The following is a 24,621-nucleotide window of genomic DNA, read 5'->3' as shown; positions in this document are numbered from 1 at the left end:
CCATCTCCAATCAGGACACAGTAATTTTGGCTTATCAAACCAATAGAGTCATGCAACTTCTGCATGGTGGAGATGACAGGTAGACTGCATACGTATGCGGAATAAACCAAGCAGATGTGCTATGGGAGAAATCAATCCTAGATGGTCTAGTTTTAGGAAAAACTTTATTTCCATGGCAAGAAAAACAAATGGATTAAGGTGTTTCCAGCAGATTTTATTAACATACTTACTTCAGCATTAAGGTCTTGAAGAATATCCCCTAGCAAATCATCCTTTGACAGGTCCACAGTTTTCTGTAAAATAACAGATTAGCCAAACAGTTGGAAGTTAAATGTGCAAACCCAAACAGGAGACCAGCAGCAAATGAATAAAGGGTTTCTACAAAACACACACAACGTTTTCAAGAATCATGCATACAGAAGAGATTGTAATGGGAGTTTATGTCTTGCTAGACACAAGAAACTGAAATGAGCCCTTGCTTTATTCCATTCCCACTAAAACACTGCAAACAAGTTAGAAATCTTTAAATTCAAAAATGTAAAAACTTACATCTGTGCTTTTCTTCCCAGCACTGGCTATAAACATAGACTTAATTGTGTTTGGCTTTGACACCACAGATTTTTTCACATTCTTTTTATCAACTGTAGATGTTTTGCCACCTTTTCCTACAGAAAAATATAAAATTGTGAATTCTACATTAGAAAAGCTCAATATTTTAGGGTCCAGTTATTAGCAGGAATAGATAGTTCGGGTAGTCTATTTCTTCCACCTTTACACTGCCAGTTGAAATGAAGCCTAACCGCCATTCATTTGCTGCCAGCTTTCTAGCAGCTGTCATGCACACACCAAAAAAAGCAAAACCCTGTCAGCAACCCATCTTTCCTGGTCACATCATAGATAATGTTTGCATACTCAAGTTCATACTCCAGAAAAAGGACTGAGATGCTTTACATGGAAGCATCTCCAGAAAAAAAAACAGAGTATCCAGGAGTTTAGCACTAGGCTTGGATTCTCAATATCAGACTAAATTTCTCAGTTTGCCACCAACTTCCTAAAAGTTGGCAAAACCATCCGATCCCAGATCCTTAAAAGAATGCAAGTATTTTAGTGGCAAAGGAGATCATGCATCCTTTAGACAGTGGCTTTGAAAACCAAGATCATTCCTAGATGCATTTGTTCTAGAAGCGAATATATATTCTGCAGAAGACCATAAGCAAAATCGCCCCAGTAGTGTTAAAGTAGTCAGCAGTGATTTGACCTCAATTTGTGGACCTCTGTCTTCTGTATTATCGGGTCCAAACAAAATCCACAGTCATAGGCATAGAACTACAGAGTTTCAAGTAACATATCATTTGACCACACTCATCACATACTGATGCCATGAACTTATCCATTTTAGGTACCCTTTAAAAGCCACTGGAAGACATTCTACAGTAGTGGTGTTCAACCTACCTTTCTTACTGGAACCAAGAGCATCATCATCCAGATCTTCATCAAATATTTCCCTTCCATCTTCTACATAACCTATCCCATCTGTAGAAAACCAAATTGTTAATGATTTGTATTTTAAATTGTCTTCTGATATTTCTAAATATATTCATAATACAAAGTTTCATATATTCAAACACTTTCCCTCTTGAATATAGAGCAAAAGTTGTAAATTCAAAAGCGTTAAAAATTACAGCACTCTCAGCTATGTCTTCTATTAGACTAAATATATTATTACATGTTTAATTATAAATTCTCAATTACAGTACTTTTAAAGTTACATCACTGATAACTGGAAATAAAATTTCAAAAATGGTTCTTAATGGAAAAATATTTTCATTACCAGCTTAATACCATGAGAACAATGCAAAAGATTCATTTCCATATAAAAGCTTGTTTTTCTTGTCTCCTAAAACAATTTGTAAGAACGTACTAACTATAACTTACCTCAAATCCTGAACATCATGAAGCCTAATTAAGTTACAACACTATAATCAAAATAACCCGCCAAATGAATCTTAACTTACCATCATCAACAATCCAGTCATCATCCTGACGTTCCCTGACCCTCTTGGAGTATTCTTCCTCATCTATTTCATCATAAACACCCGTGAACTCCTCAACCTACAGTTAAGGTATACTGAGGATTAACAGTTCCCATACCATTACTTATTAACATAGAACATCACCAAGAACATAAGAGTTCCCAAGAAATGCAGTTTCCTACACTGTTAGATTGTTCACAACTAGTAAGCGCAGTTATTCATTCAGCTTAAGTTTCATTTTTGGCAGTGACAAAAGACAAATTATCAATTTTTAAAATTATCACAGTATACTGATAGTCAAAATCTACCAACAAAAAAAAAATCCTACCAATGGAAAGTTCTGACCTTTGGCTCTACTCTCAAACACCAAGATGAATGATCAGCGAAAACGAAGGTGATTTGAGATGTGCCTAAGCACAACGCTGAAGATGCTCTTCTGTGCCTCAGAGTACATTTGCGCGTTAACAATCTACACACTTCAGGCTTCTTTAGATTTATCCACCTCAAAGTGGAAGTCACTTCCTGTTGGCATTACAATTAACTGGGCAGTATCAACATTACACTGCCAGATTCCAGTTCTACCAGTTAAATACTTAAATTTTGGCTTCTTTCTGGAAAGAGCACATCAATATTAATGGATTTCAGTTGCATGAAGCTTTGAAATTAATTTAAAATTCAAAATCATTTGAAGTTTAAAAAAAAAGTGTCCTTCCTACCATAACATTAATTATGCAATTAGATGTTAAAAGTTGGTCCTTCCTCATGGGATAGTTCTCAAGCAATATCAAGCATTTGACTTACATTTACTAAAATTGTTTTCGCTTTGAAAACAGAAAGAAATAAATGATACCAGAAAGCAGCAAAACAATCACAATTACATTCTAAAAAACATACACTGTTTAAAAACAAAAGCTGACCTGAAAGGCAGGTTTTGTTTCCCATATGTATAAAGGGTAGTTAAGCACCTCATCTCACATCCACTTTTTATTAAAAAGAAAGATGATGAATTTTCACCTCATATTTTATTTTTTCACCAGCTTTGGCTTTTTTCAGACGTTCCAGTGCTTCTTGCTGGCCTCTTCTAGACTTCCTCTCACGCCTAGAACGTGATGCTGCAAAATTTCCAGACTCATACATAGCTGCAATTAATTAAAAAGCAGGGAAATAAGCTTAGTAATGAGCTGCTGTTAGCTTTGGTACTTAGTGTTCAGTGACATACTAATAGATGGTTGCAGTTTTGTTAAAATCGACGTAGAGACCTACTTGGCTAAAACCACACAGTCATGGGTGGCTCTTGATAAGCCAATTCTGGAATTATACTGAAGGCATGGTCTCAGACAGACGCAGAGATCAAACAGGCTTCATGCCAGTTCACATTTAGCAAGAAGCTACCACCTAGATTTCCAAAGCACCTCTCAAATCTCATCACCCCTTATCTGAAAAAGATCCCCCCACTCCTTCCTTGGGAATTTCCAGCTCCTTTTATTTTGCATGTCTCCATGACAACTCAGGAACAGACTTAGAAAAGGCCTATATTGCTACAAAGCAGTAATTTTTTTAAGCAGTTTCACAACGTTTAAGAGTACAGCTAGACTGAGACAAACTAGTGATTTTTTGGCAGAAGACTGCCACCCTGTTTCCTTGCACGCTTTCTTCCCTTTGCAACACTCCCCTCAGCAAGGTGGTCTCCACTTCTTTTTCTCTCTCAATTGGCAGGATGGTGCATTTATCTGACCACAAAGAATGAACGGGCTGAACCCAGCTTATGAAAGCAGACAACACACAATTAGCCCAGGAACAAGAGTAATGGTTTTATATGACAGCTGAATCCCCCAGCTGCAGGCAGAGGAGACCCAGGACGAGTGCACGCAGCCAGGTCAGGCAGCCAGCAGAGGCGGCCAGTTCCTTCCTGGTGACAGCCTCTACTAAGTTAGGAAGAAATCTGACAAGGAGCTTAGAAATTGCTAGGAAGATCTGGGGCTGAAAAGGGCCAACAAAGCCTCACTAAAAATCTTGTTTCATGAGAATACAAAGATTTTATTTAGATGGGAGAGACGTTACCAAGATTCTAAAAGAGTAGAATCATAGAATGTCCTGAGTTGGAAGGGACCCACAAGGATCATGGAGTCCAACTCCTGTCCCTGCACAGGACAACCCCACAGTTCACACCATGTGTCTGAGGCCTTGTCCAGTCTCTTCTTGAACACTGCCAGGCTTGGGGCCGGGACACCTCCCTGGGGAGCCTGTTCCAGTGCTCCACCACCCTCTGGGGGAAGAACCTTTTCCTCATGTCCAACCTAAACCTCCCCTGGCACATCTTCCTTACTTCGGGTGTATTTATACAAGACTTTCTGTCAATTCTTTGCGTTTACCATAAACAAGCACCTAAGGCAGCATGCTCCTTCTGAAACAAACGTATTCCCCCCCCCGGCTGGGACCACCCGTGCCTGTCGCTGCCCTCAGCAGCGAAACGCCAGCGAGTCCCCAGGCTGCGAGTGCCCGGGCTGGCGGCCGTGAGGGGGAGGTAGGGCTGCAGCCTTCCCTCCTGGGACAACCTGGCCTCACCGCCGTGAGGAAACCAGCGCCGGAGAGCGCTGCGGGGCAGCGGGGGCAGAGCAGAAACCGTCCTTCCCGGTGTGCACCCCCACCCCCCGCGAGGGGAGAGGGTCCCCCGGCTTGGGCAGCGCAGCCCCGGCCCCCGCGGGTGCGGGACCCGCTCGGAGCGCTGCCCGGAGCCGCGCGCGCACGCTCCCGCACCCGCGCGGACACCCGACGCGCGCGGGTTCTCCTCCTCCTCCTACTCTCCCTCCCCCCCATCCCCGCACCGAGCGCCGCTGCCCTTCCTCCGCCCCCCGCCTAAAACCGAAACGATGGCAGCCGCCGCGGGGAGGGGGAAAGGGAGCGGGGAAGGGGACGCTGCCGCCCCGGGCGCCCCGCGGGCCTCACCGTCCCGGCCCTGGGCGCCGCTCTCGGCCATGGCGCCCGCGCGCCTCCGCTCGCGCCAAGGCTCCCGAAAGTGGCGCGAGACGGGAGCCCCGCGAGCCGCCGCCGGGGCGGCAGCCAATCAGCAGCCGCGGCGGCTCCGGCCGCCCCGCGCGGGGGGCGGGCCCGGCGCCACCGCCCGGAGCGGGGGACGAGCTGCGGGAAGGGACCCCCGTCCTCCTCCCCCCCGCCGGGAGCCAAGTGCGGGAAGGAAGCCCCGGGCGAGGCGGCGCCACTTCCTGGGCGAGGCCTGCAGCGGCGGTGCCGCGTGTCGGGTCCGGCCGAGGCCTGGGGTGGCGCCTCCCGCCAGCGCAGGCAGTTTGCGGGGGCGGGCCGGGCCCCGCGCTGCAGCCGCGGCTTTGCGGTCGCAGCGGGGGCGTTTTCCGAGGTGTTGAGACCAGATGGACTCGTCGGTTCGCACCGAGGGCTCAGGGCAAGGGCGGCAGCAGGTCAGCGCCGTCCCGTGAGCCGCGCCTTAGGGGTCTCCAGCCAGGCTCCCACCCCCGCTGCGGGATGTAGGGGCCCGTAGACCGTAGTGGCGCGGTGCCTTAATTAGAGCAAAATAGTGCAGGTGCACACTGCTGAAGTGGGACAAGGTGGTGGTTGATTTCAACCGTCTGAAAACGAGCCAGGCTGCAGCACGAGGGTCAAGGACCACATGCGACGACATTGTCGGCGAATCAGTAGCTTCCGGCAGAAAGGAGTATTTCTCACGCGGTTTTAAACAATATAGCAACAATATATATAGGAGGCTGATCGTGACAGCCTATGAGTAACAGCCGTGGTTTTCTTCTTGCGTATTTAGAGTAGGTATCGTTATGCTCTGTCACAAGTTTCACAAACTCCTTCAGTAAATTACTCCCTAGTCTTTTCAGAGGTAGTGATTGGCCAGCTTGGGGAAAAACTAGATAATGTAATGGATGCTCTCGTGTTTCCTAAATCCTTTTACCTTTTTATCGTGGTTTAACCCCAGCCAGCAACTAAGCCCCACACAGCTGCTTGCTCACTCCGCGCCTCCCCCTCCCCCGTGGGATGGGGGAGAGAATGGGAAGGGTAAAAGTGAGATAAAGACGATTTAATAGGTAAAGCAAAAGCCGCACATGCAAGCAAAGCAAAACAAAGAATTTATTCACTGCTTCCCATGGGCAGGCAGGTGCTCAGCCATCTCCAGGAGAGCAGGGCTCCATCATATCTAATGGTTACTTGGGAAGAAAAAGCCATCACTCCAAATGTCCCCTCCCTACCTTCTTCCCCCAAAATATATGCTGAACACAACATCATATGGTATGGAATATCGCCTTGGTCAGTCGGGGTCAGCTGTCCCAGCTGTGCCCCCTCCCAACCTTTTGTGCACTCCCCACCTTCTCCTTGGCAGGCCGGTATGAGAAGGTGAAAAGTCCTCAACTGCTTAACAACAACTAGAACATCAGTGTGTTATCAACCTTCTTCTCATACCCAATCCAAACCACAGCACTATACCAGCTACTAGGAAGAAAATTAACTCTACCCCAGCTGAAACCAGGACACATTTTTTTCCCTTCCTTGCTAGACATGAAAAAAAAAAAATAGATTCAGACTGGATTTCTTAAGAGGCTATGTGCACAGAGGGCTCAGAGAAAAGACCAGTTAGCTTTTTCCTTGTGTACAGCTGATTTGGGGGGTGGGAGGGGAAGCGAGGTATGTTCTGCTCATCTGGATCCTACAGCAACACATAAGTCAAGGGTATTACACACCAGCTTTCAGCCAAAGAGCAAGAGCTGTGTCTGGAAAAGGTTACATTCCAGTCTCGAGTATAGTTGAAAAGGTTTCTAAAAGCATTGGTTAAGACAACTGGAGATTTACAAGTCAACTTCTCTAAAATGGCTTAGGTCTGCTTAGAACCTTGATCTTTTTTCAGATGTCATCGGTGTAGGCCAGTCTGTAGCTGTAGCAAACTCATGTCCTTTGAAACACTGACAGCAGTAGGAAGAATGCTTGTCTGACCTACAGACAGCCTTTCATCTGTGTATCCACTGTTTCTGGGTTTTTTTGTTTGGTTGGTTGGTTTTTTTTAAACACATGCAGAAAAAAAGATCACATCACTGAGCATGATATGGCATTCAAATTCAGAAGTTACTCGATTTTTTAAGCTATGATAGAGAAACATAAAATAATGCTTTGGAATTTTGAAGTGACTTGATTTTAATACTGATTAAAAATAAAACAATACCCTTTGTGAGCTGTTAAAGTGGCATGTTTGTCATTCAGGTGATGCCATGATTTGAGCCGGTACACAGTGATACAGTTAATTTACCAAACTGAAGTTGTTGCCATAGCTCCACTGTGGGACAGCGCAGATCAAACAAAAGCCTTTTTCATGAATGCTAGTTCAGTCCTGACATTCATCTCTAGTCTTAACAAAAATGCATCTGTTTCCCACAGCACAGCATAACAAGCATATTTAAATGCTGCAGGGGGAAGAAAAAAGAGAGGGGAAGGCGACGCACTTTGCTTTGGAAAAGAAAAATAACCCAGCACTTCCTCTGCTAAATGGCTTTATCACAGCAGATTACTTTGAGCTGATTTTAAACCTCCCTTGGGACAGACACACAAGAACAGTTTGGCGTGACCTTTGCTTAATTGTCTTTTAAGTACAAGAAGTGGGAATTCTGCTGTGCAGTTCAGAGCCACCCAAGGTTCTCTCAAGGAAAGTGTGATAGCTGCAGAGAAAAGTGCAAGAGGCGCACAGTGGCGAAGATGGTGGGCAGCAAAAAACACGGAACACAGGAGGAAGCTCAGGAAACTCCCAGATTTCAACGAAAGGTGACAAAGATGTATTTTCCATGTTGTTTTCTTAGAGCTGTAATTTAAATACATAAGTTATGAATAGAAAATATTGTAAACTCATTGCAAGAGCTCAAAGATAATATAAACAGTAGTATATATTAACATACGAAAGTAAAAATGGACTATAGTATCAAACCTAAGTTGAATGGACAAAATAATTACTGTATTGGGGATTCTTCTTGTCTTCCTTTTTATGTCTAGGACATGCTTGATCTGTCTCAAAGACATTAGACATTACAAAGTATTAGAAGTTAAAGCTCTCAGATTCAGACATTACACGTGGAACTTACGGTTGGTAATTTTTGGATGATGGAAAAAATCTGTTGAAACTAAGAGGGGTGGTATAAAAAACAGAATGTGAGTAAACCATGAACTATAGCAAGGTAGCAAATTCACCTGTACTATGTCTAACTCAAAATGCCTAAACATTATTATATCGTTGTTAAGTACAGACTGTCTTTGTGGAGAATTGTGTGTGTGTCTGTCCATGCTAGTGCTCAGGATATAAGTGTATGTGCTCTATATGTATGTTTCCTACAAATGTGGAGTATTTAATTCTCTTACTTTTAATCCTTATGTTGGTCTGTATGAATTCATGTTATCACTTAATTAAGTTTTTACATCTAATATGATCCAGCTCTGACTACCTCATTTCAGCAGCTGCTTACTAAATTGTGCTATTCACATGACATTTCAACATGAATTACTTAACTGTAGGAGGGATTAAACTCCTAAAGGAGCACATATTACATAAATTAAACATAAAAAAAATCTCAAATTAGTACTTACTACAAGGCCTTTGTTTTCAAAACTCTTCAGAGGTAGTTAACTGATAGAAATGTGAAGAAATAGATGCTTCTCCATTTGTTTATCAATAAAGATAATGCAGTCATTATGTTCAAAGGGTAGGTTCATTGTTTATCAGGCCTGAAAATGCCTTTTGTTCACTGCAGAGTTCTTTTTAATTTCCCACGTGAGTTACCTGCTAACCTGAAGAAAATAAAGTTGCTATTAGCATGTTGAGGCTCTGAAATGCAAATGTGAAGTAAAAACTAAAACAATACATTAATTTCCTTTCTGACAGAAAAAAAAGGTCTATGGGATGAACATCCAGACATACATCTTTAAAATATATATATATATCTATATATTAAATTCTAATTGTAGTTATATTGCAGCAAATCCTAGTAACTCAACCGGAATTGATGGAATTACAATAACCGCAACAGAGAGCAGAATCTCATCACCTGCTTGCCTAATACAATATTCCTATTCAAGCCTAGAAGAAAAGTACAAAATATTATAATATAAATTAAACAGGGAAGACAAGCTAGAGCAAACTCACAGAGAATGAGCTCTCACATAATTATAATGTCTAAGAATTAAGTCTGGCGCCAATGGTATTCAAAAGCATACAGTTATTGCCACAGCATGAAAGTCTCTGTTTTAGCTACTTTCAGTACTCTTGCTTTACAGTCACACAAAAATGAACAATTAATGTGTAAGCAGAACATTACTGCAGAGAGGCTGTTACATTTCAAGACCTGGCTGAAGATCAAATGTGCTTCCATTGGTGAATACTCTCAGCATTCACCATTTCATGTCTCTTGGGCAGAAAGGAGGAAAGCATCATGATATGCTGCAAAGCGTAGTTGTAATCCTGACAACTCTTTGTTGCTGGGTTGGTGCTGGTAAAGACTGTGCTCACAGATCGGGAGAGCAGCAAGGGTCAGCTGCTCCCCATGGGCATGGTGAAGCTGGCAGGACAGTTGTGGCCCTGTTCCCCAGAACCTGAGGACCACGAACAGGTTGTCCTGGGGATAGGAGTTCGAGTCAGCTCAAAGCAAACAAGTCCATGGCGATGAAGCGGGTCCAAGGCCCAACCAGAAACGCAACTTGGGGTCAGGTCCAGTGATGGTCACCTGAGTCAGACGCAGCTCAGTGATCACTGAGAAGGGAGAAGAGAAGGTTCCAGGGAGACCTTATTGCAGCTTTTCAATACTTAAAAGGGGGCTATAAGAAAGATGGGGACAGACTTTTTAGCAGAGTGTGTTATGAGAGGACAAGGGGTAATTATTTTAAACTAAAAGAGAGGAGATTCAGGCTAGATATAAGGAAGAATTTTTTTATGATGAGGGTGGTAAAGTACTGGCCCAGGTTGCCCGGAGGGGCGGTAGATGCTCCATCCCTGGAGACATTCCAGGCCAGGCTGGACGGGGCTCTGAGCAACCTGATCTAGTTGAAGATGTCCCTGCTCATTGCAGGGGGTTAGACTAGATGATCTTTAAAGGTCTCTTCCAACCCAAACTATTATATGATACGATGATCATCAGGCAACTCCACAGTGATGAGGCAGGTCCTAAGCCAGAGCAAGAAGTCAGTCAATGGGTTGAGGTCAAGACCAAGAGGGTCCATTGCCAGGCTCAGCTAGAGACACCCACTCTTACAACATGGTTCAGGCGTGGACTGAAGGCCTGAGGCTGAACTGAAGTGTGGCTCTTTGGTCCTTGGGCAGCAGGATATGGGAACACCCCAGCTGAGAGTGGTCAGGGTTATTAAAGCCCATTAATGCATTCAGGGCACTGACACAGAAACCATGTCAACCTAATCATATGGCTAAAGCCTTTCATTTATTATAACAAAATCTTACATACTGAATCACTTTCCACATTTATATTTGGCCTTCTGGTGTCATTAACATTTCACTGTGCTAGGGCATCAAGACTACAGAAGTTTAGCTGTTACTAAGGATCACTCATTCTCGTACTCTTACAGGTATTTTTCAAAAACTCATGACATGCTTAGGAATTATTTAATCCACAAGTAATAATACAGAAACTGGGAAATGACTTTCCACTTTCCCACCCATCTTTCAGCCATAACTACTTCCCCAATCTTTCCTACCTCTCCCAGATTTACTGAGGCTTCTACGCTGTTTCTTCCCCTTAAGACCACAGCATAAATAATTTTGCCACCTTGCTGTAGCTAGCTTGTCTAAGTGTGGGATCTTAGAAAAGCTCAGGTGGGAAAGGATCTCTGGAGATCTCTAGTCCTCCTCCTGCTCAAAGCAGGCCCAGATAGAGGAGGCAGTCAAACCTTGACTGGACACAGCATGAGCAGTCTTAGGGATGAAGATTTCAAAGCATCCTGTTCCATGCCTCAGGACAATCTGTGGGGTGGGTTTACCTTCTACCTGTTCCCCTGTCTCTCTATGCTCCACAGGCCTTCTAGAAGGCCAGTCCTGAAAATGGTGAAGCCTCAATCCTTTGAGTTGTCCGAAGATGAAAAGAACATGCCTGACATACCAGCCCATATCGCCCCCTTTCAAACGTGGCAGAGAGGCCACAGAAATGCCAGTGGTATCTTGTGCTTGAATATGAGAACAAATTACAGTAATCTCGTTTCAGTATCGTACCTGAACAAAGTGTGAAAAATTATTCCTAGGAAAAACCCATTTCCCTCCCCCCTTCTATTTAAATTAGTCTATCAAAAAAGTAGCAAATGTAGCCTTTGATTAAATGAGGTTTGAAGGGTTCTGTATTTTTAAAAAAGATGTTTTGTTGTCCTGTTTCCCAATACTTTTTTTCCAGCTTCACTCTACAGAGTGTGACCTAGTTTTTCTTTTACTGCACGTTATTCATGCCCCCACTTGAAGCAGAATGATTAGCCTCCTTATGTCTTATATCTTGGAAAGTGTTGGTGCTTTTTTGTCTAAAAACCTCATCACTACAGGGTACAAATGCCTCAGAAATAGTGCAACAGTTACCATAGTAAAGGAGGCGCTGAGATGATCTTTTCGCACAGGGAAGTGAGAGCAGAAAGATTTTACAAATGGCGAATGACAAATTTGGGTTGTTTGTGCCTGATCTACCTAATAGTTAGCATTCTGTTGTGCTTTTCAGGTGTCTCCCTGTTCCACTGGCATCTGATACTGCTTCCCAACACTAGCCGGTCACAAATCTTTCCTTCCTTTCAATTCCAACTAAGATGCTTTTGATTAGTCCATGTGGACACTAGCAGGAAAGTAATTGTGAACCTGATAGAAGTCTTTCCAAGCAGTTCTGGTGCCTTCATCTGCCTTAGTTTAGGCAAAATGGAAGACACTGTTACAGTAAAATGTTTTCAGAGTTTCCAATCCCAAGACTGAACATAAGCAGTTGTTCTGTAAAACCAAACAAGTTTGTGGATTTTTCCCGCACCCCACATTCACTAATGAATGGGGTTTCCAAATACTTTGGCAGCTAAAGACAAGAAGATACTCAGCATACCAATACCATATACATTGCCAAGGAGCTGCTCCTTAAAAAAGGACAAACCAAGAGCCAAGGGGGAATCACACTGCCACTCATCAGGGTCCTCACCAGCCAGGACCTAATCCCACAGTACCTGGGCAAGTTGAGCAGGACAGAATGGGAAAGGGTGTTCCAGTCCAATCAAGGGTCCAGATCATAAGGCAATATCATGGCAATGAGGCAGGTCGAAGGTCAAGCCATTTAGTCAATCTACATGTCAGGTTTAGGATCAGGTCCAGGATCACCAGGCAGGTCTACAGAAATGCGGCAGGGCTTAGGTCAAGGCAGGAAATCAGTTGGCAGATATGGGTCCAGATCAGTGGAATGGGTCTTCAGAAAAAAGGTGTGGAGGTGTGAAGCTTAAATAGAGCCCTTGGGCAGAGGGTGTGGAGTGGAGGCCCCAGATGAGTCTTGTCAAGGTCTCTTAGTGCCCTCAGGGCCCTGACATAGATGAAGTGACTTATATTGAAGACCAAATTTGCCCAATTTTCATGAAAATAGAAAACAGTACACCACTGTCATGACTGCCAAACTTCCACACAAATATAAAATCTCTCCTCACAATCATGAAAGCTCTTGAACATTTCAAAGAAAAAACCTCCAAAATATCTGCAGGGTATTCTCAATCTATTTTTCCAGAAACAGCTGCATTATGCTGGTAGAAGTTATCCATAACTGCTCAGGGGTTAGAAGGTGCCCAGCTGGTAACGTCAGACCAAAAGTTTCGCAGGTGGCAAAGTTATAAGCATCTGAAATGAGATCCTAGGGTCAAAAGATCTTAATAACTAGCAAAAGCTCCACTAGCGAGCAAATCATGATTTTATAGTGCGTAAGTACATGCTTGGTTTTAAATAAAGCGTGTATCTCTACCCAGATTATGAAAAGATCAAGTAATTAAGTTTTTGGTACCCAAAATATTAAACATGAACCCCGAACAATCACTTGAATGCAGCTTACAGTATGATTTGTTGATGTTTTACTTGTCAGGTTTGTATTTGAGATCATATGTGAAAAATATTTGAAGGCATTTGCATGAAAAATTGACAAATGGGAAGATAAAGGTTGACAAGAACAGTGGAGGAAATAAAAGTATTGGAGACTTATAGTACCAGAAAAGGTAATGTGACAGGGTACTGAAGATCAATGCAAGAAGTTTGAAATTGGGCTGGGGGAAAAGGAAGGCACCAGATAGACTGACAATGGGTAAAAGTGAGTGCAGTACCAATATGTGCAAGAAAAGCAGTCTCAGCTTAGTGTGGATTTGAGGGGATTTGCATCAAATCTAGAAAGCCAGAAGAGGAGGAGAAGAGAAAGGAGAGTTAACAACATAGTTTAAATGTAGGAATGTAGGAAATGTAGGAAAGATTTTTTTTCTTATATTATCTTTTATCTGTAACAATAAGAAGCAGGACAGATAGAATATGAATCATTTAGGCAAAGTTTATACTGAGATATATAAAGGAGTGAGGAGTGAGATCTGTGATACTCAGGATTATATTTCTTGGTAGTGGTAAAGTTGCAGCTGTAGGACTGTGCTTGCACTACTCAGAAAGAAATCTATAGAGAACCCAAAACAGAACAAGGAGGATAACGAGAAGATCTGTAAGATATGACCTATGAGAAACTATTGGAACAACAGGGCAGTTTCATCTAGAAGAATCAGGAGAGACGTGAAAAAAATACCAACCTACCTTCTGAATATCAGCTCTCTACTCCAAATCCTCAAACTATTGTTTCAAAATCTTAACTATACAAGTCATACAAAAAGCAAAAGAGAGTACATCTGTTCTCTGTGCCCAGTAGAAAAACAAACAGGGGCAATAGATTGCTGCAATGGAGGTTCAGGATAGACATTAAGAAAAACTTTTGAATAAGAAAGAAAGAAGAGGGCTGCATCAAAAGAAGCATGGCCAGCAGGTCGAGGGAGGTGATTCTGCCCCTCTACTCCACTCTGGTGAGACCCCGCCTGGAGTCCTGCATCCAGCTCTGGGACCCACAACATAAGAAGGACGTGGACCTGTTGGAGTGGGTACAGAGGGAGCCACAAAAATCATCAGAAGGATGAAACACCTCTCCTATGAGGAAAGGCTGAGAGTTGGGGTTGTTCAGCCTGGAGAAGGCTCTGGGAAGACCTTATTGTGGCCTTTCAGTACTTAAAAGGGGCCTACAAGAAAGATGAGGACAAACTTTTTAGCAAGGCCTGTTGTGATAGGACAAGGGGTAATGGTTTTAAGCTAAAAGAGGGGAGATTCACACTAAATATAAGGAAGAAATTTTTTACAATGAGGGTGGTGAGGCACTGGCACAGGTTGCCCAGGCAGATGGTAGTTGACCCACCCCTGGAAACATTCAAGGTCAGGTTGGACAGGGTGATTGGACCAGATGACTCTTAAAGGTGCCCTCCAACCCAAACTATTTTATGATTCTGTGACAAGAATGGATCAGCTACGTAGTTGGGGTTCTGGGAAGGGAATGACCAACAGAGCTTAGCTAATCAAAGTGCTTCCTAACATCTGTGCATCCAGCAAGGAAGTCCAACTGCCAGAAATCCCTCATCCTCCCCTGACAACCCAATAATAAAAACTTGATTGTTAAAATGGACAACAGAACAATCTAATAATGGGACAGACAGACCTAACATTTCCCACACTAACTGACCATCTCTCTGTGGAAAATAGAACTAAGACAGATAGCCTCTTGGTCAAAAAACAACCACAATTTCTCACTGTTTTCTTTAAAAGTGCTTATAAAAGTAGTTCATGAAAGAGCAAGAACACAAAAAACTTACCCTGAAGTGGATAGCCCCACTTGTTCAAAACCGTGCTATAAAGCATGGATGAATGGCATAATCAAACGCCACTCTTTTTAAGAATTTATGGATTTCAGGTGATTTATCTATAAACCATACTGGAATTAACATGACATTTTAAATTAAACTCTTACATGACAACTGATTAATTTGATTCTCTACAAGTATCCTGAGAATATAGCATTTCTTAAAAAATCATGTCTCCACGACTGAATTATGGAAAGAACCAGATATAACACTATGTTATACCAAATCCTATGGTTTTGCTTTTCATAACTTATGGACTGTCATTGAATTTAAAAAACAAAACAAAACAAACCAAACAAAAAAACAACCCTGTGGATTTAATTATATATAATTCTATAAGACTTTTTCATAAATAGGAAATATTTTGGATTTATTCTGAAGGAGGTAGTTTGTAAGCACTGTGCATTCCACCGGAATGATGAATTACAACTTGAAAATGAATTAAAGCTACAGCATCAGACATTACACGGAAGCAGCAAAGCAATTATGTTGGAGGTGGTGAAAACCAATAGGGTGTATTTAAATTTATACCTTTCATCGTCTCATTTTTTCCCCCACCAATGCAGGTGGGGAAAATATTCCACCTTTATAGGGTTTTAATCTCAGTCTAAAAATACATGATTTGACTAATTGGTCATCTCAGCAATAAGGTATCTTTTTCTCCTGTTCTTGTTTTTTTGTTTGTTTGTTTGGCTTTGGTTGGTTGGTTGGTTTTGGTGGTGCTGGTTTTATTTGTTTGTTTGTTTGTTTCCCCCTACGAATTCTAGCATGTCTATGATTATTATGACATAGATAGATAAATAGAGAGATATATAGATACATACATACATAGAAAAGTAGTGTTTTAACTAAACTGCTCCAGACAAACCCCATTCCTCCATCTTATAAAGTCTTGCAGTTGACAGACGTTAAAACCGTCAGGATCCAAAACAGATACATTGAAGCAAAATTCAGCTTATCTGTTAAATGTTCGAGAATTTATTGTATTGTATTTTCCGTAGATGTTTGACTTTGAAATCAAACACTATTTAGCTATACCACTCTCTGTTTTTCCATAGTTTCCTGCTGAATTTTGAGCAGAAAATACATGATTATTTAGTTATAAGTCAGAAGGCTCTTGCAGTCCCTCTCCTGTGAAGACCATTTTAAATACAATTTCTGCTGTGCTGACAGGTGCTTGAGATCCACTGTGGCACATCAGACACTTGAGAATATCCTCCAGGGGCTGCAATACATTTCAGTCCCTGCTTTTACAAAGGACGTCAGAATAATGTAGTGTCTTCACTTTAATAAAGCAGATGTTGTGGTCCTTAGCCTGGAGACTTTGTTGAGTACTTACAAACTTCTCTGTAGTAGTAAGATCTCTGGACAACTGCGGGTACCTAAGCTAAAACACCCTGTTAGCAAGTGGCTTGGATGTAAGTCATTATGCTCTGCTGCAGATAGCAGGCTATACCATTGCTTCACCATTAGAAGGAGCAGAAAACACTCTTTGTTAACTAATGGTGAAATGCATGTCATTTCCCTGCTCAAGCAGTTTGAGGCCTTTAATGAGTTCATTCACAATTTCCAAGTACAGGTTGCTCCTTCTAGGGATTTTGCCTTAAAATAAAGATGGAATTAGTGTACATTAAACAGCATAGCTATGAAGCTGAATGTAGTAACTCTGATGAAATGTGCTTCTTGCTTATTTTAATCCATCAAATACAGAGAAAAGAACTCTGAGGGAAGTGGACACATTAAATCATGTTCAGATTTCAGCCATGTTGGCCTACCAGTGTTGGTCTCCTAGAATCATTTTAACATGTGTAATATGATAAAAGCACAACAGAGGTTTTATAGGTGCTGGTGTATACATGGAATTGAAGTATAGTTACAGTTGTGGGCACTGATCCACACTAAAAGATTTTAAAAATACGAATGGCCAAATAGAAAAAAAAAAAAGCAGGGAGATATTTTAAAATGAGAGCTTGCAGATGTAGAAGAATCTATACAGAATGTTTGTCACTATAATGTTCAGCTCAGAGAGAGAGAATATTTTCAGTTTGAGAAAGGAGAGGATTCAAATGTAACACCTAAAAATATTATTTTAAAACATTTTTTATACTTTGAGAATTAATTATTCCAGTTTGCAAACTTAAATTCCCTACAGAAAAAGCCCCACCACGTATCAGAGGGAACCTTCCTAAGTGCTCAAGTTTTTCCCTCTTTGCTGTCTGTTCAGTTCAGACATCAGAATTAGCGTTAAGAGGATTGGGATCATGGTTTCCTGGCTTGTTTGCATGTAACATTAATTTATGCACCCTGAAACAGGATTTTTATGCATCAGATGCCTATTCACACCTAAGCAGCTGTTGCCAAGAGCTCAGTCATTACAGGCAGTGGCTACACATCCCTGTTACTTCTGAAGGAATGGCAGGAGAATGCCCAGGAAACTGTGCACAGCCTGGTGGAGGATATTTGGTTACATAAAAGAAATCAGATGGATGAGCCTTCCCACCCATCATTCTTGCTCCACTATTCTTTTAAAAGTTGTCTGACTTGTAAGGATTTACAGAAGACCATCTGCTGAGCTTCTCCAGTCAAACCTAATTTTTATTTTATTTTAGAGGGTAAAGAAGACACACACCAGCCTTTTTGAAAGCCCATTTTGCCACTGCAGCTAGAAGAAGATGCAATTTAGGATATCTTATTCAAGATATCCAATATGTTGAGTAAGACTATCAGACCCAAGGTGGAATGTGAAAAATTCCATTTGGATAGACATGACAGTCCCCACAGCCTCCCCTCTGCTGTTATTTCATCTCTCTCTATTAATGAGGTACATGACATTTCTTAATCATGCTGTTCAAAAAAAAGGAAAAAAAATTACAAAGTATTTCGTGAAGGTGGAAATGAAATAAGCAGCAAGTTTCCCACTCCCTCTTTGAAATACTGGCACAACTTAGGTGATAAGCCCACTGCAAGAGAGACATCGTTCTTTAATGCTACATGTATATGGAAAAACTTATCTCTAGAAAAGAAATCAAAATGCAGCTGGAGTCAATAGCAAACTCGCAGCATGAAAGCAAAGATGAAATTCACCCTTTCGTGCTCAAAATAAATAAAAGGCGAGGGAATTTACACTTCCAGTTTACTGGCAATCACCCAGCTGCAGGAAGGCCTGTTTCCCTTTCATCTCTATTCCCACGTATCTGCCTGGTCAGGGAGGGCTGGACACTGACCTTGGATACATCTGTACCTCATGCCACTCCGTCAGCACACCGGCACCTGTCTCTGGGGAGCTGGTAGATGTGGCTGGGTTTATGCAAGGGCCACCTACCTACCTCCTCTGGCTGCTCGACTCCTAAGGCTGCTCAGCCATGCTGCCCAAACATTCCTCTAACAGCTCAACACTCCTGCAAATATTTTTCCTAAGGAAACAAGCTACAAATTTCAGGCAGAGTGCTGCATTAATCATGGTTTAATAATTTCCCTTGAGTATGCTTTCCTTAATGTGTGAGTAGTCCTTACAGAATAACTGATAAGGGGACTTGGTTATGAGAAAAAGAGTCAGCTGTGAGATTTAGCTAGTTTGGCTACCTGTTTGCCTGTTCGGTCACCTGTTTTGGCATGTATTTTCCTTTTTTCTTGACGGCTGTCTCACTCTTTTTTTAAACATCCTGTTTTCTTTCTGCTTTCTCATCTCCGTCACTTACCCTTTCCCTTGCACATAGCTCATATATTTTTTGTATTGCACTCTGCCTCCCTTACAGATGTGCAAAAGATAAGACGTTTGAAATCAAGCTCTCAAGTCCTAGGGAATGACCCTGTGGCACAGTTCTCTTGTAACTCCTCATGGCTTTGGACAGCCTTAAATGTTTGTGTCCCTTGATGAAGTCTGATTTTTAAAAACAATGCTCACAGTGCCTACCACAGCTAAGTACTACGGGAATCCACTTTAACTGATCTATCAAGGTTAACAATAGCCAATGGAGTCTCTCTGCTCTAAAAAGCGTTGGTTTTATATTCTTTTGATTGTATTCTCATGCTATTTAAGTGTAAGTAGCCCAGATATTTCACTTCAGCAGCACAGAAGCCACAGCTGCATGTGGTGAAGCAGCTGCACAGCACAACTGAAGGTGTAATTGTGACTCCTGGGCAGGCATCAGCCAGGTTCCTCTCTAAGTACCTGGGAACTCTGTCATGTATTTGGCTGTGACAGAAACGCTTTGCTCCCTTTAGACGGAGCTGCTACCATAACAACTACATCCTTTAATCCGTCTCTTGGCGGAAAAAAAAAGACATTTTTACAGAAACTGGTACAATTCCTTTCACAGAAGAGCAACTTTATGTCTTTAGTGCCACAGATTTGCAAAAGCGTTGCCTGGAAACTCAACCCAAGCCGAAGTGAGTATGTGCCTCTGAAAGAAGAGCACCCCTGTTCCCTGAATTCTTTTGACGTCACTAACTGAAAACCACGTAATACACGGCAACGCCTGGGGGGCGCGGGCTGCCCCGCGGCGCAGCAGGGGGCGGGGCGGCGCGGCGCTGGGGCTGCGGGCGGGAGCTGTCCGTTCAGCACCGCGCCCGCCCGCGCCGCCGGGTCTCCTCGCTCCCGCCGTCAGTTTTGAACGGGTCAAACCTTCCCCGCAGGTCACCGTAAGGGTGTTGCCGAGGCCGACCGGGGCCGGCGGGGCCACGGGAGGTGTACGCTGAAGCGGCACCTGGCCTGGCCGTGCAGCCGTGCAGGGGTTTGAGGCAGATAGCGCCAGTGCGGCTTTCGGAGCGCCTCTGCCTCCCATGCGCCCGCTCCGCTCCGGCACATCCCCGTGCGCGGCACTAAGCCGGGCCCGCCCGCGCTCAGGAGGGCACACCCCGCCCCGCCCCGGCGCGGGGAGCACACGGTTGGGGGCCCCTTTAGCGGGCGCCCCGAGAGGGCTGCCCGGCGGCGGGAGAGCCGCCCGGCGGCGGGGTCCGCAGCTCGGCTGGAGCCGCCGCTGCCGCGGGGCCGGCACCGCCCGCGGATCCGCCGGGGGCCGCGGTGGCGCGGCGGCGCTGCAGCCAACCAGGAGGCCGCATGTAAATGAGCGCGGCGTCCCCAGCGCGGAGGGGGCGGTGGCGCGGCGCCCGCCCGGTTGCCACGGCGACGCGCGGCGGCAGTGCCCCCGGGTGGCTCCCGTGGAGACCCCCCGCGGGGCGGGCACACGCGTGACGGCGGAGCTCCGCGCCGGGCGGGCCCGGGCGGCGGCGGCGGCGGCGGCGGCGGCGGCAGCAGCAACGGCGGGCGAGGCTGCGGCCGGCCATGCCAGTGCTCGCGCCCGATGCTGAGTCAGAAACGGGCATCCCGAAATCCCGCTCTGAGGCGCGGCGCTCGGAGGCCATGGAGGAACTAGAGCACACCTGCCCCCAGCCTCGCCTGGTGAGTGCGGGCCGGCCCGGGCGGGGGCTGGGCGCCACCTCGGCACTCCCGGCTGAGCCTTCCCGCCCCGGGCGCTGCGGGGCGAGGGCGGGGTGGGGGGCGAGGGAGGGAGAGGCCGGTTCCGTCCTACGGCGGGTCCCTTTGTGTGGCGGCGCGGCTCCGCGGGGAGCGGAGAAGCCGAGGCTGCCGTGGGGCTGTGCTGCCCCCGGCCGGGGCGTGCGGGTCCCGTCCGGGCTGCCCTTGCTGTGCTTTGTCTTTTGGGGACTTCGGGGAGTACAGTGACAGCGAGGCAGGATTCGTATTTTCCTCTTGGAAAGGAAAAATAACCTCCCTAAGCCCCCGCGCAACCCAGGGTGCGTTTGGGAAATGATGGGGCAGGGGCTGCCGCGTTTGGGAAGGGGTCGCGCCGAGCGGCCGGAGTACAAAAGCCCCGGTTTCAGCTCAGGTGATGGGAGGCATGTGACTCGGTAAAGCCGTATGACAATTGAAAAAAAAACAAAAACAAAACAAAACAAACCAACAAAAACCAAAGCCCTGCCTATCTTTAATAACGAATGCAGAGGAGCAGCGCACACTCAGAGGAGGCGGCAGCGGGGAGCGGTGCCCGGTCCCGGCCTCTCCCCGAGCCCCGGCCCCGGCTCACCGGCGCGTCCCGCCGCGCCGGCAGCCGCCTCCGCGTCCCAGAGCCGCCCGCGTCCCGCCGAGCCCTGCGGGCCGCCCCTCCGCCGGGTCTGGGGCACCCGGGAATGGGCAAATCCCACTTCTCTCAACTTCAGAGCACAGGGAGGAGTTTCCTATTCGATGGCGGATGTGTGAGGAAGGCAGTCGTGGAGGGTTGTGTTTTTTGGGGGGACGGGAGCCTCAGGAAAGTGACTGTAAAAATAAACTCCTTTGGTGGTCTTTGGTTAAAGGTGAGGGAAGGCTCCTTCAGATCGTGCAGGCAACTTTACAAGGCTGCTGCTCCCCACGAGTTAAGGTTCTGAGAGCTGCTGCCCTTTTTTTTTCCTTTTCTTTTCTTCATGTGCTAATTTAAAATAATGGGAATGTTTCCTTGCTTTTTATTGAAACCTTTTATTATTCTTGTCAGGAATGAGTGCTCCTTTCCCCGGCCTGGTTTGCACCATTGGCAAGCCGGTAGAAAAATAACAATACCTGTTTGCATACACAGAAATGCAGAGACAGCATCAAAGTGTGAAAGTACATGACTGATGCAACAATTAGTACTGGAAATCAGATCATTTAGCACTAGAATTCAGTCATAGTCCTAATTAAAACATATTTCAACATCAAACTCGAGTAATTAAATTCAACAGTGTAGTTGAGACATGGTTCTGGTATGACAAGAAATAGCAACAGTTGTTGGAGCTGACCTAAATTAACGTTTTTCTACTTATAATTAGAATCAGTTTTGAAGAAGACTGTTAATTCGTTCGTGGAAGGCTTTTGGAGCTGTTTTAAAAGGGAAAGTTAGCTCACGTGTTCTTACTGCAGTGTGTTCGTAAAGGCTGTCTGAGATTTCCCTGTCAAAAGCTCAGATATAACAACTCATTTGAATATATTACTCCATGTAGTCTGACATTTTAAAAGATTTTAAAGAAAGAAGTGACAATATGATGCCAGTATTTACAGTATCACGCATTCCAGTGTAATTTCTGTGGAAATTAAGGTGACAGCTAGAGTACACGAATAAAACAATAATTCATTATGATATTTTAGATCTTCCTGAGTACCAGTAAATTCATAATGGACAATGGAGACATTTTGAATAAAGATTTATGGAAAACGTGTTCTTATAAAGTGACATTTTGTCAGTCAGCAGATCTACGTTATCTTGATAAAATCATAGCATTGTTTGGGTTGGAAATTACCTTAAAGATCATTTAGATCCCATCCCCCTGCCACGGGCAGGGAGACCTTCCACCAGACCAGGTTGCTCAAAGCCCCATCCAGCCTGGCCTTGAACACTCCCAGGGATGGGGCATCCACAGCTTCTCTGGGCAACCTGTTCCAGTGCCTCACCATTCTCATAGTGAAGAATTTCTTCCTCGTATCTAATTCACATCTACCCTCTTTCAGTTCAAAGCTATTACCCCTTGTCCTGTCACTACCTGCCCTTGTAAAAAGTCCCCCTCCCTTCTTGTGGGACCCCTTCAGGTACTGGAAGGCTGCTATAAGGTCTCCCCAGAGCCTTCTCTTCTCCAAGCTGAACAACCCCAACTCTCTCAGCCTGTCCTCATAGGAGAGGTGCTCCAGCCCTCTGATCATCTTCATGGCCTCCTCTGGACTTACTCCAACAGGTCCATGTCCTTCTTAAGCTGGGGATCCCAGAACTGAACACAGGAAAAAAAAAAAGCCAGTTGAAGTATAATGTAATGCACTGTGCTTGATTAAAGGCATAAGGAGTGATGGAGGCAGGCAAAATCAAATCATGTCTTAAGGGACAAGAATTCAGAGCTGGTGTCCTGAAGACTTAATCGCCACTCAACAGGTGATCTAATACCATGGATTTTAAGTTCCTATCAGATCCTTTTTAAGATCTTCAGTACTTTTTTTCAGATCACAGTTCTTTGAAGGCAGCATGTACAGTGGTAGGCCAGTAACCTATATTTTAGGCTATGGAGTCCGCTAGTTTGGCAGGAAGCATCATAGTAAGACTAAAGAAAACCCCTGTATCCTCCAAAGAGCAGTAAAACAGGGGACATTGAAGGCAATTTCCAGGTAAGCTTCAGTGTGTATTGAAACCTGATGTTCTCCAGTGTCTAGAACTGTTGTGGTATAAATAGCCATTAATTTTTTCCCAAGACACTCTTTGGGTTTTCTTAACCAACTAGAGCATTAATGATCAGTCATGCTCCAGTCAATTCCCCTGGTCCATCTCACACTTAATCTATGCCTTCTTTATGTTCTCAACTTCAACATGGCCGAATGCCAGAAAAATGTCTTTCAGATGACACACGTACTTTAGTCTCAATGCACAATGGAGAAACAAACCAATTACAGTTGTAGGCTTTATCCATAGTGGTGGTCTTAGCAGTTCTGTAGTGAAGAAAAAACCCACAAATAACGTTTCTCCAATCCTGCTTTGTCTATTTTTGCATTTATCTGTTTCTTATCTGGACCAAACTGCTGGGTTTGGCCACTTTCTGATTTACCACTGTCCCATCCATTTTTTTAAATGAGCATTGCTTCTCCTACTTGAGACCCAGGATACCCATGGTTTGGTCATGGGACCCTTCATTGTTTTGAATGGGATAAACAGCGCTGTGGCTCATATCATGCCTCACATTCAAGGTACAGCAGTTGCCCCCAGGTAACTCTCAGCAAGCCGCAGAGCACTGCTGGGCTGTGGAGCTCAGCCTGGCAATCCCAGCATTAGGGTTTGCCTGGGGGCATCTGTACTTAGAAGGCCTGTAAGCGAGGCAAGTTCCTGGTTTAACTGGATGGGAGACATACCACAGAAGGAAATAGCAAGGAGTAAGTACAAAGCCTTGTGAAACAATTAGCTTATTTTTTTTGTAATTTATTTATGTCCCTTGGGATCAAGAGTTTAAATTTGATCCCACAAGACTTTGGTCCTGCATGTGGGCAGCTCCTGGAAGAATCAGTGTGCACCTCGAGAATATCCAGTCCTCACCCTGAAAGGAACAAACGGGCATTTCAACACACTTTGTTCAGGAAGACAATTCCAGGTAGCGTCTTTCATAAAAGGAAACTATGGCAATTTATAAGAACAGTGCTGCTGCTAAAGAAAAAACCAAATACACATCAAAACTTACTTAAAAAACCTACTGCTTGCTCTCACCTTTTCCTTGAACACACTGACACCTTCTCTTCCTCATATTTCACATCTGGCCTCAGTGGGAACATCTGGGAAAGTACTGTTGGGACCTGGGTACTGATGTCTTGTTTTCAAAACTGGCTGAAACTCTTAGGCTTAGCTCAGCTAAGGGAATGGAGGTCAATGAAACGTATGTGTCCATTGCAGTTCCTACCTCATTGTGCTTTGAGTCTAATGTGAGATTGAGCCCAAACCAGGAATACAGGCTTTTCTGCAACACACAGTCAAAATCAGGCACAGCTTAAGGAACCTGATGGGCAGAAGACAACCTGAATTAGCCAAGGTGAACTAGAGGGGAGGAGAGGGAGCAGACAAGAAGGTAGTTGGTTTGACCTGTGCTTGTGGGGACCTTGGTGGGTACAGGGCCTGGCAGGAATTAAGCAGCAGTTTTCATGAATTTACAGTAACGTGAG

The 24,621-nt window shown here is 44.4% G+C and overlaps 2 protein-coding genes across 4 annotated transcripts in view; one reads left to right on the top strand and one right to left on the bottom strand.

Annotated features, from left to right (window-relative positions):
- The window catches only part of POLA1 (DNA polymerase alpha 1, catalytic subunit), a 208,148-nt gene extending 203,115 nt beyond the window's left edge, over positions 1-5,033 (bottom strand). For all 3 annotated transcript variants that reach the window (XM_065630908.1, XM_065630918.1, XM_065630927.1), the window contains exons 1-6: positions 4,980-5,033; positions 3,048-3,172; positions 2,016-2,112; positions 1,453-1,533; positions 550-665; positions 231-293 (exon numbers count right to left, since the gene is read on the bottom strand). In XM_065630908.1, the coding sequence (XP_065486980.1) occupies positions 231-293; positions 550-665; positions 1,453-1,533; positions 2,016-2,112; positions 3,048-3,172; positions 4,980-5,010 (513 nt within the window). In that variant the 5' untranslated portion in view covers positions 5,011-5,033. The remainder of the gene's footprint in view (positions 1-230; positions 294-549; positions 666-1,452; positions 1,534-2,015; positions 2,113-3,047; positions 3,173-4,979) is intronic.
- A 15,220-nt stretch (positions 5,034-20,253) lies between these two features.
- The window catches only part of PCYT1B (phosphate cytidylyltransferase 1B, choline), a 35,809-nt gene continuing 31,441 nt past the window's right edge, over positions 20,254-24,621 (top strand). The window contains exon 1 of the mRNA XM_065650494.1: positions 20,254-20,370. Within this exon, the coding sequence (XP_065506566.1) occupies positions 20,254-20,370 (117 nt within the window). The remainder of the gene's footprint in view (positions 20,371-24,621) is intronic.

Source organism: Caloenas nicobarica, chromosome 1 (assembly GCF_036013445.1).
Source record: "Caloenas nicobarica isolate bCalNic1 chromosome 1, bCalNic1.hap1, whole genome shotgun sequence".
NCBI lineage: Eukaryota > Metazoa > Chordata > Aves > Columbiformes > Columbidae > Caloenas > Caloenas nicobarica.
This window is presented reverse-complemented; position numbering and strand designations above follow the sequence as displayed.